The sequence below is a fragment of the Barbatula barbatula genome (assembly GCF_947034865.1).
Source record: "Barbatula barbatula genome assembly, chromosome: 19".
Classification (NCBI taxonomy): domain Eukaryota; kingdom Metazoa; phylum Chordata; class Actinopteri; order Cypriniformes; family Nemacheilidae; genus Barbatula; species Barbatula barbatula.
Genome location: NC_136782.1, coordinates 15,836,238 through 15,856,162, shown reverse-complemented (window position 1 = coordinate 15,856,162; position 19,925 = coordinate 15,836,238). Strand labels below are relative to the sequence as shown.

The 19,925-nt window shown below is 38.4% G+C and overlaps 2 protein-coding genes across 7 annotated transcripts in view; both read right to left on the bottom strand.

The window, feature by feature from the left end:
- Positions 1-1,927: 1,927 nt before the first annotated feature.
- LOC306908253 (arsenite methyltransferase) lies at positions 1,928-7,217 on the bottom strand. Of its 3 annotated transcripts, none has more exons than XM_079480955.1 (11): positions 6,993-7,217; positions 6,733-6,861; positions 6,419-6,549; positions 6,197-6,347; positions 5,933-6,069; positions 5,741-5,810; positions 5,560-5,641; positions 5,225-5,356; positions 4,940-5,082; positions 4,693-4,815; positions 1,933-4,382 (listed from the first exon to the last, which is right to left on the bottom strand). In XM_079480955.1, exons 2-11 carry the CDS (start codon positions 6,760-6,762, stop codon positions 4,305-4,307), a joined length of 1,077 nt encoding a protein of 358 aa, XP_079337081.1. In that variant the 5' UTR covers positions 6,763-6,861; positions 6,993-7,217; the 3' UTR covers positions 1,933-4,304. The 3 variants fall into 3 exon arrangements, with proteins under 3 accessions (XP_079337080.1, XP_079337081.1, XP_079337082.1); XM_079480956.1 differs by having other exon boundaries at positions 6,943-7,049; XM_079480954.1 differs by having other exon boundaries at positions 1,928-4,382; positions 6,733-7,136.
- Positions 7,218-12,917: 5,700 nt separating this feature from the next.
- The window catches only part of nrip1a (nuclear receptor interacting protein 1a), a 28,578-nt gene continuing 21,570 nt past the window's right edge, over positions 12,918-19,925 (bottom strand). For all 4 annotated transcript variants that reach the window (XM_079480816.1, XM_079480817.1, XM_079480818.1 and 1 more), the window contains exon 2: positions 12,918-18,177. In XM_079480816.1, the coding sequence (XP_079336942.1) occupies positions 14,616-17,843 (3,228 nt within the window). In that variant the 5' untranslated portion in view covers positions 17,844-18,177 and the 3' untranslated portion in view covers positions 12,918-14,615. The remainder of the gene's footprint in view (positions 18,178-19,925) is intronic.

Below are 19,925 nucleotides of genomic sequence, written 5' to 3'. Positions count from 1 at the left end.
ATCTATAAAGAGCAATTCCTTCTATATTTTTTGGGTATTGTTGCTTCGGGTTTGTAAATTTTTTATCACAGAAATACTACAAAGTATGTTATCTCTCAAATGTGTTCATTCTTTTTTGTCACATCCATAACGCATAACATTTATACTTAAAATAGAAAACTTTATATTTTTCTGATTCCTGGACAACAGTGGTTTGGTGAAAAAGAAAAAAACTAAATGGCTAAAATGTACACATTATATAAGTTGGCACAATCATTTTCACTAAAAACATGATAAAAGTAGATCTAGATTTGTATTTGTGTTTCTGATATTACTGTCAAGTCTGTTATTCTTCATAATCCTTCTTTAAAATACTATCTGAAATGACACTTTTTGTCTCACATAACCAAGCCCTCCCAATTTGAACCCCTTCCCTCCTTTTCAATACAATTGCCCCCATCAAACATTTTTGTTCCAAACCAGAACCTTCCTAAATTACTGTTCTGTTGAACACAAATAAATTTATTATAGGAGAATGTTAGCAACTGAGATTTCTGGGGATTGTCAAAAATGGCATTCAAAGGTGCCCCAGAACAGTTCTTGTATTGTGAATAGTTATTCAAAATATCTTCTTTTGGAAAAATATACAAGATTTTTTCCCAGAAAATGGTGCCCCAGAAATGTCAGTTGCTAAAATTTTTACAAGTATCTTTCTTTGTGTTCATCAGAACAAAGAAATGTTTGGAAGGACTTGAGGGTGAGTAAATCATGAGAGAATTTGGCACATTACCCAAGTAAAATCTGTTGCAAACGCTGTTACGCGTTAAACGGTGATATTTCAAATGCCACAAAAAGGAAAAGCAGATGAGTGAAAAGAAAAACCGCATAATTTTAGCCAGGATATGTGGAAACCCTGATAAAGATCTGGTTTAGTCGGAGTCTGCAAAACCAGCTTTGAGAACCTGCTAGTCTGTCCTTAGCCAGCGCATGGCACGCTGAGGTCATGACCCGGTCATGAATTGCTTCAATCAGCTCCAGGCTGCGACAGGAGGGAGGAAAGCCGTGAGCGCTTTTGATCTCGGTTGGCTAGTCAAGCAGCATGGTTAAAAGATCCTTCTCCATCTCCTTCAGGTCAGGCTCTGTGGGAGCAGGGCCGAGGGCAGGTCAAGAGCACTGTGCTATTTTTCCTCCTCACCGAGTCCCTGCACCCTTCTATGAACTTTTGGAGCTCCCATAGCTCAGAGCGTTACCTTCCTGAATTGGGTTGGAAGAAAGGCCTGCCTTGATATTGGCAGGTGTCCTTTACTGGGTGTTTCTCTGACTGAAAGGCTATAAAAAACAAATACAAATCTGTCATCATTTACTCAGCCTCTTGATATTTTAAACCTTATAAATCTTCTGCAGAATATTGGTAACAAAAAACTGTCGGTCCCCATTGACTTCTCTTGTATGGACATAAACCAATGTAAGTCAATGGGGACAGACAATTTTCGTTTGCTTACATTCTTCAAAATATCTTCTTTTGCGTTCTGTAGAAGAAAGTCATACAGGGTTGAAATGACAAGAAGGTGAGTAAATAATGATAGAATATTCATTTTTTGGGTGAACTATCGCTTTAAGTGATGTCCTGGGCTAACCTGTAGTACGAACTATGAGAATGAAACATAGGGCTATTTCACTTGGACTCGAAGCTTTGATTAAATGGCAGGCGTGCATATCAGTGCTTATATTGGATAGCACAATACTTTCAAAGCCAATTTCTTTTGGACCGAGTGTTTTAGGATGAAGATTTGGACATGCCCCTGAGTGCGGGATAAGTCATCGATATTCATGTTTTGTTTCCCAAAAGAGAAAGCCTGTTCATTTTAAATTAGATTATCTGCTTTTATGAGAACACTAGCATACAGATACCATGAAAGCTAGACAAAAAAAGCCACAAACCAACGTTGAATTCATGACACATTACTGGCACAGTTCCCATTTATCGATACACCGGTACTATTCACAAGCTTACATCATTGTAATCCAATACACAAACAAGCTTTAAAACGCACGTTGTGCTAAAGTCAGTGTGTGGTCTTCTGCAACGAATCGTACTCTTCCATTCATAGTGTCTCTTGACAGTAGAGGCTTTTTAGCTCTGGATATCATCAAGCCTTAAGAGGCTGAGAGTAATGGGATACATTCTGCGGTTGAAGGCCAGCACATCATGATAGGTGAAATGAGGACAACGAGCATTGTTTCTTTGCACTGTGTTTACATTTACACCACACCTGCTTCCCCCACACACTCTCTGAATATCACAGATCAACCTTCGAAGAGTTTAGGGAGGACCCTCTGCCAATTTCTGATGCAAGGGTTGTCCAATATAAGCACGTATGCTTAGAATCCAACTGAAACAAATGTGAACACTGCCATTTGCTGCAATCAAAACCTGTTTTATAATGCACATCCAAAACAAAGAATCTACATCATTAACATAAGTTTTCATTTCTGATCTTGGTGTTATGTTGTTGATACATCAAATGGAGCAAATACTGTAAATTGGATTTAAAAATGCTTGTTTTCTTAAGATCAGTTAATTTGCTTCCTTGAATCTGTGAATTTGATTCATTTTGAATGTTTTATACTGCAATAACTTAGTTTTAGTTAGTTCTTCACTGCAAGAAATTAGAAATTGTGAACAGACAGCAGAGACAGTGTGAGAACGCTGAGGTTTTTGCTGCCACCTGGTGTCTGAACGTTAATCATGTTAAACCGAGTGAAAATCCTTAAATTCAATAAAATGTGGCACAATTTTTAAATATTGTTTGAGTTTATACATACTGTGTCAAATATATTGTGTGATGAAACTGACGTTACTGGAAAAGGAGCCTTTCACAAGAGACTTACTTGGAAATCTCGAAATGCATCAGAGGTCAACATTGCAACTGCTGTGTACTAATAAAAGGAAGCACGTGATTTTTACGAATCAAATCAAAAGTTCACCTCCAAGAAAACTTAAATGCCACATCTAAGTAAAACTATAAATAAATCAAAACCTGTTGCAATTCCTTAAAAAATCTTCAGAAGAAGAGTGTCTTAAACCACTTATAAGAAACAGACTTGGGAGACCACTCACTTTCCCTTCCTGTGTACAATCTCTGTATCACATACTTTTTATTACAACAGTTTTAACGTCACTGTTGTATTCTTTATTAGTAAGTTGTTTCAGTGAAAGATTTTGCAAAATCATCCGTATCAAATGTTCCACTTTTGGAATGGAAGAAAAATACTTTAAACCATGTATACTAATAAAGTATTACAAAATATTTGATTTTATTAAGACCACAAGTTTAGTATTTCTATGATATAACTCACAATTTATATATATGTGAGCAAAAATTTGTTTATTTGATTTGATTAAAAACATAACCATTATACCATAAAATAATTGAAATGATTATACCTGTAAACAAGCACGTGGGAAACTAAACAGGAATGAATCTTAACTAAGTTTAATTTATCCTTGTGATCCTAGTATCATTTTCCAATACCATTTTTTAACTAAATGTAATCAAAACATCTATGATCATCATCTGCTTGACATGGAAACATAGTGTTTATCATGTGATAAGGAAGGTCAACTAGTATTGTGTCAGACAGAATAAAAATAGTAATAATTTGAGTTTATCTGCAATCACGTGGGGCTCCAACGATTAGTCGACATTAGCGATAACGTCTACAGTAAACAATTGTCGACAAACAATTTTGTTGTCGAGTAGTCGTTTGATTTCACATGATTTTAAGGGCCCGCAATTACGTGGTTTGACCTGTGGGGCGCTGTGGCGCGACTACCCTTCAAGAGGCATCTGTACCTGCATTAACTCCGGCTAAATTAACAATAGAAGTTAGAACCCTGCCCAAAATACCACTTTGATGGGTTCCTATTGTATTTTTCCAGCTGGAAAGAACTGTGTCAATGCCTTGCCTTATTTATGACGCAGTAGCAGCAGTTTGATTGATGAAAGACTGAAACCTGATGGAAATGTCTCCATTCAGCTGACTCGAAGTTCACTAAAAAGCTATTTTTAAAAGCTGAAATAATGGCCTTGTTTTATTTATTAGTTCAAATAGGTCAAACCCAATAATTTCATGAACTGAAATGAATGAATAATCGAGCAAAACCTTCTGATTACTCTACAAAATAATCGACGATTAATCGATTATCAAAAGAATTGTTGGTTGCAGCCCTGTATTGGAATAATTTTGACAGATATAAAATAAGGAATTATTAAAGAAGTGCTCAACCCGTTACACTTTCAACTGGAGTCTCCAGAATGACCTCAGTGTCCTGTTTTTGAGCACTGCTTCACTGATGTACCCAGTCTATCTGCCAGGAGGAAGGGGCTGAGGTGACAATACTGGAAACAGCAAATAATTATGTGTAAGACACCTCTCTTGCATTCTATGAAATGTACAGACCAGAGTCAAAAATGAAAATATAAAGACTTATAAAAAGATATCTGAAAGCTACAGGTTACTGTGATGTCTACAGACTAACCTCACATTTAGACAGAATATTGTGAAATATATATTACATATAAAACAAATAAAAAGTGCAAGTAAACAAAAATAGAAAACACATAAAAAGAGAGGCATTCATTATGTGGCGTTTTGTTCATTACAAATCAAACTTAATTGATGGAAACTGATGCACTCAAACAGCATTACCTGTGGGTTACCACTCAAGTTTGGGTCAGGGATATCTAACATCATGATATTGAAGTCTGTAGAGAAACGTGTGTGCTGGAGGATCGCGGCCATCTCTGCACCCACCTCCACAGGAATATTTGTCTGCACAAATAAAAAATAACAGGAACCATCCACTGGTAGTTTACACTTAAGACTCTGGAAAGTGATGCTCAGCAACAAATAAAACTTAGAGAGGCTTGTATTGTTGAGCTTTATCCTGCAGTACCTTGAAAGAATAAAAGGCATCAAACTCAAAACAGTCCGCACAGTCGGGCACGGTGCCTTTATATGTGACAAGTGCTTTGGTCGTGATGGAATGTTGAGGCAATTTAAAGATCCGGTAAGTTCCAGATGTATATTTAACATCACCTAAAGTCAAGCAGAAATGTTAAAAAATGTTGCATCTGCTGGCACCAAAATTACTTCAATCAATTTAGAAAGAAACATATAAGATCAGCTTTAATCTCTGAACGTATCTTATTAAGTCTTTAAGAGAGAATAAATAGTTTACCCGTCTTTTGTTGAAGTTCTGGGTTCTGAACCACAATGTGACTACCTGCGACCAGGTGGGGAGTACTAAAACCCGTCTCTTTCATCAGAGTGATGAGGTCCTGCCAGTAGAGGGCGCCAGCCATTCCTTCACCTGATATATAAAGTAAATGCATTGGTTTACAACTTCGTATAGCATCCCTAGGGACACACTTACTAGCATGAACCAGACATGTTTAACTAAAAACTGCACCACACATATAACTGCATATATGACAACATTTTGCAAAACCATGGTGTAAAAGATAAAACAAAAAAGAAAAATACCAAATATATTTTTTTAAAATCTGTGTTTACCCCACAGAACTGGATCATCCTTGAAAGAATCTGGAACGACTTTGCTCGCATACATGTCACTGTAATACAACTCTCCACCCTCCTGTGAGATGCATCCATGAAATGCATGATATTCGTAGCATACAATACAAAATAATATGGCATAAAATGTATCAGTAGCCATGTGGTGACAATAACTCACCTTAAGAACTTTGTACGCTTCACTAATCACAGCTTTCTTATCTGGGCACAGACATATCACACAATTTGACCTGCAAAACAAGAAAACATTGGCTTTTTTACTTCACTAAAGGTGCATGAGAAACATGCAAAATGTAATAAATACAAATGTAAAACATATGGTTACAAATAATAAATCTGTATAATTGCATACACAACTACATCCAAAGAGTTGCTCTGTATCCCCGCATCACTGAGCTTCTCCATGTATCCTTTCACAAACACGGTGTTTGCTTTAGAGTAGCCAAATTTCTCCTGATGGTACTGGACGTATTGTTGTGAGGCAACTATCTAATTATAAAATAAACACAGAGGTTGCTGACATGTGATGTAGTTACAAGGGATATTTTCTTTTTTTACTCAACACAAACACAAATGTTAACAGAAAGTGGGTTAAAATGTTAGACCTGTGACGTACCATCTCCTCCGTCATATCCAGTCCAGTGACATGACCCCTCTCTCCAACCAGTTTGCTGAGGACATAGCAGTCCCTGCCTGATCCACTGCCCAGATCAAGAACTTTACATACTTCCAGCTTCTCCGGAATCACCAGACCACAACCAAAATACCTGCACAACAGATGAACGCTATATTAAATGAATTAAAAGTTCAATGCAAATGAGAAATCTTGGTTTTGTACCTCGTGCAGACATCTGGATGAACTTGTCTTAATGCTTCACATGCGCTTTTGGGCAGCGGTCTGGAGGGCATGACACAAGCAGCGTTGGTCTGCAAATCTTCTGACGTCGCCAGGCGAGAGCCATAATAATTCTTAAAAAAATTGAAATAGAAATTGCGTTATTTGTAAGGGGTTTACCTTTGTCACATAAAGTCGATGGGGACGGCATGTGCATATGACATAAAAAACGTACTTTGATGTCACAAGCTGATAAGTCTGAGCAGCCACGCTAAATCGCACACAGCTAATCTAAATTCATTTTGGAAATGGCTTACCTTCACATTTTCATGCACAGCAGAAGACATGTTTAGAGTTTGCTGTTGACCAGCCAAGGTCCGGACAAACTTGCTTGCGTAGTTCTTGTATTGGAGCCAATGACTGTGAAATGACTCAGCTTTTTATAGCTATCAAACGAAAAGGGTAAAGTCGCGTTCAAAATATACATACTCATTGACAATTATGCGGAAGAAAAACATTCTTTATACAATCTAATGCAGCCATTGTACTTCATTTCTTGTCACTTGTAACCACTGACTTGTCAAATGATTTCCTCGCTACGTGCAAAACTGCTACGACATCAAGTGGGGTCTCCGCGCGTCGGAGAAACGGGCGTGCCGAAAGGTAGCACAGCTGTCGTTGTCTTATGAGTATCTCAGTCTTTCTGCATGTTTTTGTTTACATGTAGGCTACTCAATCATAGTTGTACTAAAGGGGAGAAATGCATTTTACTGCTATGTTGTTGCTATTCAATCATGACATCAAGGAAAGCCAATTTTTTTACTTTAAAAAGCTTATCGAGACATTTGTACCATCCTTAATAATAATTGTAATTTGCTTTTTAGTGCGACACTTATCAGCTGTTCCTTAAAGATCAGTTATTTATAAATAGTTCAACTCCAATATGTAATACGCTGTACCTTTTACATTAACAATAAAACTCAATGTGGTGTTAACACAACCATGTCCTTTTCGTTTTCATTTTAAATATGTGGTTTAGGTAATCTGATGTGACTATATTCACTCTTAATCAAATGAAATAAGATACAAAACTGAATATTTTACTGTTAAGTATAAGACGTTTGCACAATAGGGGAAAACTATATACAGGCAGTGCTCCAAGACTATGTTTAACTAATAAATAAATAGGCTAGAGCTAGCCTGTGTATGGTTATGAAATTCTGGGATGATTAGTCTGGGAACAAAAAGATTCAACAGGCCAACGATTGCCCATTATGAAATATGAAACAATATTATGTGTTATTAATAAAGTGACATTAGAGCTAGAAGGGCAGTTTTAGGTGTATTTGCTGACATCAAGCTGTGACACAACGGTGATAAAGGGGACCACAGAACTTGTCGAGGACACTTATAGGGCCTGGTATCCAAAGAATCACCCTTTGCAGTATCTTTGTAAATCAAATGCAGATTCTTGGTTTGATATTTAAAATCTTTGATACAAAAACAACACAATGAAAAGTTGGATGTGGGCCAATAGCGTTTAAGCTGATTTCCTCCAGCTTTAAGCGTGCTCAGAGACGTCTCGATCATTGTTGCTAAAATGATCAAAGTTTACACAATTATCAACCAGCAGAGGGCGCACGGCGTCCATATGTGAGAAGACCTTTCCGCAATAGTCACCACTGGTGTGAATTTATCAGAAGTGCAGAGCTTTTTGCTATTATTTAATACATTATAGTAAAAATAATATAGATATAGAGCCAAATGGGTTGTCAAAAGGGCAAAGGTTATTATTAAACAAAAATAAATGACTGTCTTAGACACACACACACACACACACACACACACACACACACACACACACACACACACACAGTCACCTACATTAGGCTATACACATATTTCATTTCCAAGCATTCTGGCATTTGACTGAAATTGTTCACAAGTTTGACCTGAAGCTACATTCAAGCATCAAGTTTCCTGTCAATGTAGATGCCAATTCACACATTACATTTAGGCTTCTGAGCTTAATACGGGTGTAGATTTCCATTTGGTTGTTTACTACTGTTATTTGAGACTACTGCTTTTTTCAAAGCATTTACAATTTGCGTTTTGAGTTAAGCTCAAGGAGGATTTTTAAATCATTCTAATGGAATAAAATCCCACAATCCATCTTGAAAGTGTCTTGCTGGATTTATATGCTCTCCGTGGACACACGCACAAATCACGGCTTGAAGCATATTTCACATAAAAAAAATGTCTTGCTCTTGTAAACTCTATATTGGATTTACTCACTGTATGCTAACTTTTGCAAGTTAGGGCACAACGGTTTTAATGCAGTCCATTGTATTTGCTTCACATATTTTCCACTAATCTATCATGTTGTCTGTAAAATAGTTTGAGTCTGTCGGCAAATACAGTATCTATATATCGTCTCTAACCTTGGCATTTATTGTCTCTGAACTGTGAAAAGGCAATACAAATTGTGATTGATCACATTGCATATTAGTTACCCAGCTCTCTCTTTCAACGGGGGCTGTACTTGTCAAAACAACACACCAAACCTTTCCTACAGTCAAAGTGGGGAACTTAGGTCAGTGATGATAAGGTCAAATGCAATCCAGCCTGAATTACTTTCCAGGAAATCTGTGTAAAGTACTGTTATTTTGATGGGGGTGGAAGAATGAGTGTGTCTTGGCACGGTTAAGAGACAGTAGTATGAAGAGACCCAGTGTGATGAATACGGACATTGTTACACTCCTGTGTATGTGGAACTGGAAAACTCTTCCCACAATGTCCTGCTTGACATTAAGCAGAATCAGTCAGCTGTGACCTTACACTGCCCTCAACGTCCTGAGTTCTTTTACTAAACAGCCTGTACACAGATTAAAGGGTGGTCTGAATATGTCTGGCTTCAGCCCCCCCTTGAAAGCTAATATCTGTGGGATGAGTCTTTTAATATCAAAGGCAAAACAGGGTCTATCGAACAGAAAATATACAATTAAGGTTTCAATTGTATTGTGAATTATATCTGTTACTGTAATGTGAGGAGTAATATATACGCTAATACAGACCTATTAAAGCAATAATTCTCCCCAAAAAGAAGATTTCTTAATTATTAATTCACCCTCACCTAACCTGTATGACTTTCTTTCATCTGCAAACACAAATGAAGGTATTTTGCAGAATGTTGGTAACCAAACAATATTGACTCCATTGACTACCATTGTATGGCCACAAAACCACTGAGTTCTCAAAATATCTTCTTCTGTGTTTCATAGAAGTAGGAGTAATATACAGGGTTTAAATGACACGAGGGTGAATAAATGATAATAAAATATCTATTTTGGGGAAAACCCTCCCTTCAAGACAATAGTGTGTTGTTGGCTTACGTTAACAAGCATCCGATATGATTTCTAAGTAACAAAACCATACCTGACTGTTTATCAAACCTCTGCTTTTAAATCCCTGACCCTTCGAAAATCCATGACCACTTTACCGCGGACCAAGAGATCAAAGCTAGCCATCTCCGCCGCGGCATTTCCACCCCCCTCTCTGCATCCTCTGACAAACGAATAGTTGTCAAGCTCCACAACTTGACCTCGGTCTTGCTCCCAGACTTATTTGTTTAATTTCGGTTCCTTTTTTTGTAGTCAAGGCAAGCAAAAGGTTATAGTCAGTTCAAGCCTGACAAACATCTACGCTGGGAAGAGTTCACTGCCAGACTAAAGGTTATGAGAAGTTGAAGGAAAGAGTAATCTTTGCAAGATCAAATAGGGGAATTCAGTGGAGGAGAATGTGTACAGTGTCACACAAGCGGCCCTTTCCTCTGCAAACAAAACCCCACTGTTCCACTTTCTGTCCGGCGCGCAAGCACGCATACGGTCTCAGAGGTCTCATTTAACCTCTGCTGGCCCTTTGAACCGCTCAGACCATCTAGTTAAAGCAATCTATTGCAACACGTTCAAGGTTAGTTATTTTCCTTTCACCGCAAGAACAATGTATGGGGGTGTGTCAGATCTTGCTGTGTTGACTCACTGCAGACGTTCAGATGGATTGTACAATGTGCCGTGAAGGGAATATATACTTGAAAAAATCATAAGATAAAGCTACATCTAAAACACACGATGTATACAAATCAGCTCTTTCATGCACCCAGTCTCTCTCTCTCTCTGTGCATATCTGGCATATCTAATGCGATATATGTGTGTGGGTCACATGATTTTTGTTTGATCAAACATATATTTGTGTATGATCTACCAATGTGATACAAATGATGGTTTAACATAAAGCACTACGTTTAAGGTTACAGTGACTTTTAGCTGAATGCTCGCTTGGGCTGTAAGTCAGCCAGGATGCTGTATTCCAAGTGTGCATCTCAGAGTCATAAATCACAGGTATGATTTAGAATTTCCAGCTCAAGCACAAGGGTCATTAGCTATCATCAGCCAAGCAGAGCACACTTTATATGTATTGTTCCACATCAGCGAATTCATGCCAACTGTGCAACTTTCTTTGATCCATCAAAAATGCACGCAAGCTCTTGTTCAATTACGAGGGAGAGGGTCTGTAAAAGAAACTCAGCAGGAATGTAAAATGTCCTCTGCTTTATCAGCGTCACCGCTGTTTTACACGCTTTCCTGACATTATCTCTCAGCTGTTCAGAGCTGTGCAGACTGGGGTAAGATGTGTCGCCCGCTTAATCTAGTGCGTTATTTTTGTTACACAGACTATGTACTAGAAAGGGCACAGAGAGGTGCATAGAAGTGCATTGTTTCATGCAAAACATTTTTTTTCTATTATAGGAGTAAGCATTGGTTTCAAATTCAGAAGGTACTGTTACCATTGACAGTTCATTTGTAAAAACAGATAGCTAAAATTTTCAATCAGTTTTAATATCAATTAAACTGCAGCTGGTTGTTTTGATCAAGTTATAGCAACTAAAAACAAATGCAGCTAACTAACAAAATAAAAACATAAAAATCATGATTTTTGAGCAAATGAACCCTTCTGTTTCTAATACAAAATTAAAAAGGAGAGTTACACGTATTACATTAAATATTCTGAATATTAAACCGTTCTTTGGTTGGATTGTGAAAATGATGCGAGACCAAATTAAGACTAACCTCACTTTCTATCTTTATCAGCTTTTCTTTTACACGTAAAGTGATGACTGCTCTGTATTTTTCTTTTTAATAATATAAAATACTTCCCCCAAAATGAAAATTCTGTCATCATTTAGTCACCTTCGAGTTGTTCCAAATCTGTATAAATATTTTTTTCTGATGCACACAGAGAAAGACATTTGGAAGAATGCTTATAACCAAACAGATCTTGCCCCCCATAGTGGGAACCTTTATTGTACAATATTTGGTACTGTTGAACAAAAGAAGACATTTAGAAGAACGAAGGACGGCAAAAGGTTCTGGGGCACTTTTGACTATGATTGTATTTTTTCCTACTGTGGTAGTCAATGGGGGGCGAAATCTTTCTTGTTAGAAGCATTCTTCCAAATATCTTTCTCTGTGTTCATCAGAACAAATACACATTTACAGATTTGCAAGAACTCAAAGGTGCATACATAATGACATAATTGTATTGTCAGGTGAAGTATCCCTTTAACATTCAAAGCAGCATAAAAAAAGGTTTGATTTCTGAGTCAACACACATTCGAACTCGAAAAGCATTTTGAATACTCGCTCATGTACGACTCAAGTTAATCCCATCAATTTGCACTACCGCCAGCCCCCCTACCCCCTCACTTTGACACACAAAGGAGGTGCAGGCCTATATTGTATGACCTAGTTTGGGGGGAAATCATGAAAGAACGATCATATTCAAAAGCAGGCTTGCATGCTTTCCACAGCTTTGAGCGTTAAAACCCCTTATGCTTGGTTGTCGGTCACTGAAACGTGTCATTTTTAAGCTTTCAAAAACGTAGACGCTAAGAATATAAATATAGAACTGAGCAGAAGTTGAAACAGGATTTTTCTTCTCCGTTTCCTGAGAACAAGTAACAACGTCGGCTTGAGGCAGGTTGTTCTGTTGCAACGTGTCCCTTTTCTTCTGGCGTACCTTTTTACAGACCGCTGATCTGTCTTGATGTTGGCCTCAGTGATGCACGAGGTCATCTCTACCCCATCACTTCCGCTCACATCCATGTCATTGCAACCAGCAGGAATTAAGGTCATGACTCAGGGCCCAACAAATAAAAATGAGGTCAGCAGCATGCTTTAGTCAGCCAGAGACATAGTTTTCGTGTACATCAGACATGCTTTAACGGATCTTCCGAACACGTCTTTCTACTTCCTTTTGGGGCTTGTAAAATAACTTTGCTGGGTGTTAAGTCCAGGTCGCGGTCTACTCTAGACATAATTCTATAAACATAAATCAGTTGAAGTGTAGAACAATGTGTTAAGGAAAACAACTTTACAGCTTCCTACCGGCCCTTCAAGTGAGACAAAAAACAAAACGCATTATTCTGATTGTGCATTTCAAAACTTTATTCGAAATCTGTGCAAGTAAACACTCAAATGAAATGTATTTTTAGAAATAATGATACACAGTAATACTCAATATATTCAAAACCAACGCAAGTTCAGTGTAATCCTTCTTTGTACGGTATAGTACAGAACATGATTGTTTACCTGTTGTAAAAAATAAAACGGAGTAAAAACAAAATATCTTCATATGCACATTTGTTTCAAATGTTCAAACGTTTCTGTCCAGCGGCCTATTTCTCATGACAAACATACATATCACATTTTATGTATTGGCTCCATGACAAAATATATATATATATATATATATATTTTAAGACTTTGAATTTCCCCATGTCCAGGAATACATAGGAACCTTCTCATGCATCTTCATGCAACAGGCAGCAGTGTACTCTTAAATATCTGACATAACACAAGATATTGCAGAACAGATTATCGTAGTTTTTCATCAGGAGACACATGCAAAAGAAGGACAAAAATCATCCTCTAAAGTATGTACATATTAACATGGCATTTACTTTGAAGTCTCTTTAAGAAATTTCAAAACTAAAATGCTTTTCACTCATACAAAATAGCTGTCTTTCATAAAGATTATGCTATGTACATAAATATAGTTTATAACGAGTCTTTAAGATTGATGAAAAATAACATGTCAGTATGTCAAACATAAGACTGGAAAATACATCAGCAAACAGGTTTTGTGGGAACCAATGCGTTGTGATTGGCTTGATTTGTCTCGAGTCGATGCAACAATCTCTTGCATAATAGAACAAACATCTTATGACACATGCTAATACCAAGACCTGTTCATAAATACACTTATACAATACAGATGAGCAAAAGCAGTCATTTGTTGTAACTTTTTTGTTATATTCATTCATCATATTCTTCTAGTGTACTTTAAAAATCAACTGCTGTCTTGAAAGAGGTAAATGCTGAGAAAAAGAATAAAAGCACATTACAACAATGGGAAACGGAGAGATCAATTAAAGAATACACACTTCACATACCATACATACTGGATATCAAGATGTTTTAATACTGATGGATTCATTATTCAAATATCTTTTTTTATATTTAACTGAAGAATACAGAAGCCACACATCTCTTTCAGAAAAGGCGACAGATCTTGTTTCTTTGAATGTTTGTATAAATACTGTGACATTTCAAACCATCCTGGCACAAGTAAACGTATACATTTCTTTCTCCATCGACTTGTAAATGAAAGAATATTTACTTGCATATGCTGAGGCACAATCTGTTTACACACCATGTGCATCAGTGCATCATAATTTACCACCTGAGGCCAAACGTTCACCCATGTGTGGGAAATGGAGTGGGAACTGATACTGTTAGAAATACGCGAGGGCATATCTGTCACATACCTTTCATACTGTAGAAACTTTTATTTCTGTTGTCGGGCAAAACTTGAGAAAGAAGAGACAGAAACTAGTGCTTTTAAGTATTCAAATGAACTTTGGTTTCATGGTCTTTGCAAACTAAATGAAATGTAATTGAAGTGGAACTGCAAGATCTCATTTGAAACACAAAGTATCAATCATGGATAAAAAGAAGCACATTTCTAGTCCAAGCAAAGCTGCTGCTTCACAGTCTCGAAACGTTTCTTCAATGACCCGTTTAGCACAACTTACAGTATAAGTGTTGCATTGTAATTCTATGAAATTAGAGAGATGTAATGTTCAAATTTCAAAGGCCCCAGTATCACCCACGGACCCGTTTTTGACCTTTGTCTGAATTTGTTGTGTGTCGGCATCCAGCTCCTTTCCCTCTTTGACCAGATGTGCATTACTCCTCTGGAGCATATAGTATAAAATAGGGTTAGTCTTGGTAAACCTAGGCATGTCTGCATCATACTTTTGTGTTTGATCATCTCCATTAACCATCTTAGCTGGGACCTTTAAGTCCTTTATCGAGGCATAATCGATTTTTGACCTTGATGTCTCCTGCAGTGTAACAAGGGGAGATTCAGGTCTGTGGTTGCTCGCCCTTTTAAAAATCACATTGCTGGGGCTCAGGCTCTGGTGAAAGGTCTGAAGCTCACCTTCACTACACGGCTGTTTGAATGTATTCCCATTCAGCACATGATGTGATGGTGAACTGAATGTACCCCTTGGCTGAGACAATTCCTTTAAGCAGTTGTCTGAAAGTAGCAGCTGCTTTAGGACATTGAAACCACGGTTTTCAGTAGACTCAATTGGTGGAAACCTAGCTGGTGGACTGTCTGCCTCTGGGGGACTGGATGGGTCACTGGCCTCTCGATCTCCAGTGACGTTAAAAACACTGTCGTCCTTTATCCTACTTGAACGTTCTAAGTACCCATCTTGTTGACTTGAAGAGTGGTCTTCCAGTTCTTTTGAAAGTTTTCGCTTCTTTGGGATTGATGGTCCCTGGATTTCAAGTGATTCTTCTTTGATACAACCCTTGTTTAGGTCGTCTACCTTGTTTGCCTGAAGGGTTTTGTTAAGCTGCTTTTTTAAGAGATTACAGAGAATGCCATCTCTGGGGGTAGCCTCTGGGGACACTGGTTCCTGCTTGATGTTTCCTGGAGAAAGATAACTGGTGCTTTTTTTAGGCTCTACTACAAAGTTCTGGCATTGCTTTGACATTTTGTTATTGTCAAAAAATTTGTCTTCGGCTTGATCATCTTCCACAGGTTCAGTTTTAATAGAAATGTCTAAAGAAGATCCATTTGGCGTATATTGGCCTAATGCCTGATTTGTCGGTTTATCTATAGAATTGTTCCTACCATGATCTCTTTTTCGTTTACTGCCTAACTTTTCTTTCTGAGGCGCGTTACCTAAAAGAAGCTGTAGAACTGTACGCCTTTCTAGCAAATTCTCAATCTCCGAGACATGCTGAGCTGAAGTTTTTGCCTTGGTCTCGTCCCATAACGGGTGCTGCTGGCTCTGAATTGGTGCAGTGAGTCGCTCCAGTAAAGTTATAGGATGGTTAACTTTCAGTTCCTGGTTTGTGAGATTGATAGGGGGTAAAGGTGGCTGTACTGGGGGAGAAATGGTTTGGTTTTGTTTTCCACACTGAGCTAAGTTCTGTAACAATTTACTAGCACTAAAGGCAGGTTCTTTTATTTCACTTGAAGGTTGTTTGGTTTTACAAAGATCCAAAGGGATAGACTGTGAATGAGGAGATCCATAAACGGTATACGGAGATACACTGCTGTTAGATTCTCTACTTTGGGCAAACGTTGGCAAGAGTTTGGGACTTCTACAATTCAATCGACATTGTGAGTTAAATTCACTAGTATCCTTACACCTAGTTGTACTGAAAACACTTTGGCTACTTGTTGATGGACTGGTGACATTTGGGATTACAGATCGCAAATCAGGATTATCCAGACCTTTGTTTACCCTCTCGTTATTTTTGTGATCCAACAGCAACTGTAAGAGAGTGACCTTATGATGAGGTTTCATCTCTGCACATGCATCCACCTCTCTGTGATCCATGGCTACTTTGAAAGGTAGACTATCAGGCTTCCATCTATTTAACGAACACTCTGGGCCCCTCTCCAGTGCAGGTGAGGAGGAAGTAGATACAGGTGTTTGCACATGTGTTCTGGTCTTCAGAGACAGGTCAATCGGAGAACAACTGGAGTAAGTGCTCTCAGCATCACTGCTGTCTTTTGTGAAACTGCTGTCAGGGTTTGAGTGCTCGCTGTCTGAAAAAAGAGGAGAGCTCCGAGTTCCAAAGGTGCTGAGGTCATCTTTCAAGTGACCCTGGCCATTAATTCGCTGTGATGTGTTATGACTGTTGAGAAGTTGAAGGAGGAGACTGCTGCAGTTCTGTGATGGTCTGCCCGGTTTCTCAAAAGGTCGACGTTCTCTAAAGCGATGACCTGTCCTCATGGATCCTTCTGCCCTTCTTTGCCCCAATACTAGGCTTGGACTCTGTCTGCTTGAGCTTGTTGACATTTGTGATGCTATTCCATTCTGAGTGTGTAAGAGGCTTAGTCCAAGAGCCTGGCTGGAAGTGGTTGGTTGCTTATTATCGTGATTTTGCTGTGTGGCCATGGCTGAAAGTCTTTCACTGGCTAGTCGTCCAGAAAGTTGGGCTTTTAGGGCATGCTCTCTTGAGTACTGCTGCAGGTGAGCTTCACTAGAGAGCAAAAGAGCAAGCTGACTGCAGGCCACACTTGGTTTGGGCGATGGAGCAGGACTTGATCTGATATTTACCAGGTTTGCCACAGCTTTGAGGCGTTCAGTACACGAAAGAGATTCTGGGGATGGGGAAGGTGTGCTACTCTTTAGAGCTTTAGGAGATTCTGAAAAACTTTCTTGGCTAGACCGTCTACGTTGATAAGGCACACTGCTGCTGTGATTCGTCATTTTGCTTTTGTTTACTAACCCTTTGAGGTGGCTTGAAGCAGGTCTGTGGCAAGGCTCATCTGCCCTCTGCTTTTGCTGAGCCTTGCTTACCTGACAAGAGGTGTCTTGTGGCCTCAAGCCTTGGATAATCTGCTGTGGCAGGGTCACGTTCTGAAGTCGAGAACTGAAAGATTGCAGCAAACTGGCTAACAGTGTACTTTCTCCTTTATCCTGAGAGGATCCATTCTGACCTCTGTGACGGTCTTCATTTTGCCCATTGAGTGCAGCAGGAGGTGCTGACCTCCTTAGGCTTTCACTGTTAGTCCAGGCCTCTGAGTTGAGTAGACGAGCCTTTCTGAGGTTCTGTGAGGCTCCACAGTGGGAATTTGTCCGGTTCGGTTCCTGTTGAGTGCTATGATTGGACTGGGCATGCCCTCTCCCCTCCTTATTTCTCTGCTCCTGGTTGCCACTCTGTGTTGCTGTGGCACCCTGTCCTCCTGCTACCTGATGCATGAGTAAGCCTTCCAGATATGTTAATACAGCAGAATCCTGGTGTGTTTCAGGGCCAGGCTCTTCCCCATGAGTCATGTTCAATACTATAGTCTCTTGAATGGTTGGCCACCACAATAAATTGTTCAGTTAATTTCTGCCAAAATACTTTTTAGCTTCCAAACCTTGTTGTTTAGGAAAACAAAGGGCCTAATTTATTTTTACAAGCCATTCCCCCTTTCAGGAGGCAAAAGTTAAGCAAGACTGTTGGTAAAAATCATATCTGCCACAGTCAAGACGTATACAGGATCATTTTGGCGTCAGCATTTTGGGTTTCCATGGGACGGGATGTGTGATCCAAAGCTCCAGGACTGTGAGTTAAATCACCGTTTGCATCCAGAAATTCAATCCACAGGGTCCGTTGGTGGTATCCCTGTAGAAATGAGAGAAAGGTGGTATTAAAACAATGAAGTCACATTCTCATAAAACAATGCAGAGTTGTAAAATAAAAATCTGTAGCATTAAAGGTTGTTTATGTTGATGCATTTTAAACATAAAAAATACTGTTTGTGTGATTATCTTAAACCCTTTCAGACCCTGCATCTAATGGATGGAGACTGCATTTGTGATGCTTAATGTCCAAAATTTGTAAAATAGACTTTAAAATATGCAATTTTACACAAACACTATATTTTGGGGATTCAATCAGGTCTCATTCTGTCCAACCACAGCTGCAACAATCAAGACCAATACAGGTTTCAAGGGAATTGTGAAAAATTACTTTCAAGCCACAGTTTGTGAAGGCGTCTTTATTGTTTTCACTATCTAGACTTCAAATCAGAAGGATTAACCAACAGAATCTCATTAAAACTGAATACACAGAACTTTCGTTACTGAATTCTCATTTATTTAATTAAACCTATATAGCAAATATACTTCATATTTAGAATTCATATTAATTAAATAATATAAATATGTGATTTTACATTCATAAAGGAAACATAAATACATTCCTGTACATTGTTTTTAATGAAAAGCTATTGAGACACCTGTGCTTTCTTTCTATTTCGCTTTATCTCTCTCCCTCTCCGGTCTGTGTTAGCACCTGGAGACAGAACACCCACATGCTGCACCCAAAGTCCTTCACCTCTATGTCACCACTGTTGCTCTTACTACATTATCTCAAAATATACCACCTCTGGATCACACAGTGCCATTTGTTTTTGTGGAATGACACATTTTATCGTGTATGCGTCAGCCTGCTAAACGTTGCACACACCACAAGTTTTTTCCTCACTGAGACACAGTAAAAGTCACACACGAGTTTCTCAATACAGTAGTACCAGCACAATCCAGTGTTCACACTATACCAGAAAACAGCACATCATTTTAAATGGAATTGCAAGGACTTAATAATAGACTACACACACAGCTGACCTTGTCCGTGCTCTGGTGTCAAAGTGAAGGTCAGTGGCTACAGTTGATTTACTCTGCTGATAATTGGCACCTCTGGTCGTTCTACTTTGCTGGGACTGACAATGGGCGGATGCTAGAAATGACCTTATAAAAATGATGGTCACGGCCGTGTTAGTGACAGACTTCTAAAACACTACATGATTAAGTCAACCGAGTTGATCTAAATGTTATCTTTTAGCAGCATTGTTAAAGAACAGACTTAGCAAACTGTAACATTTGGGTATAAAATCATGTATGTATTTCTTAATTCTATAATGGTTTTCTATCATATTTTGCATGCAGGTGAAATGAGTGAAATTTCAGCTGGTCTGTAAATAGATAACTCGAGCCCTACTAGTAAACATATAGATCACTATTATGTTAGCTCATTGAAAAAATATTAAACGCTCTCTTATTTGTAAGTTTGCCTAGGTTGAAATCGCTTGAACAATGAATAAATTAAATGCAAATGTATAATTGTACATTATCAGTGATTACAAATTATCAGTGTTAAAACTGACAGCCACATGTCGTGCCACTGGACAAAGTTGAGGAATGTGATGCAATTAATTATTTAAGACTAGATCGGGAGGTAATAAGAGATGATTTATCAAAATATACGTTTTATCTCTCCCTGATAAATCTTTGCATCTAATGTGTAAAATAGTGTGGGCGGGTAATTGATTTGGGCAAACAGCAACAACACCTTATCCTATTTACTTCTGC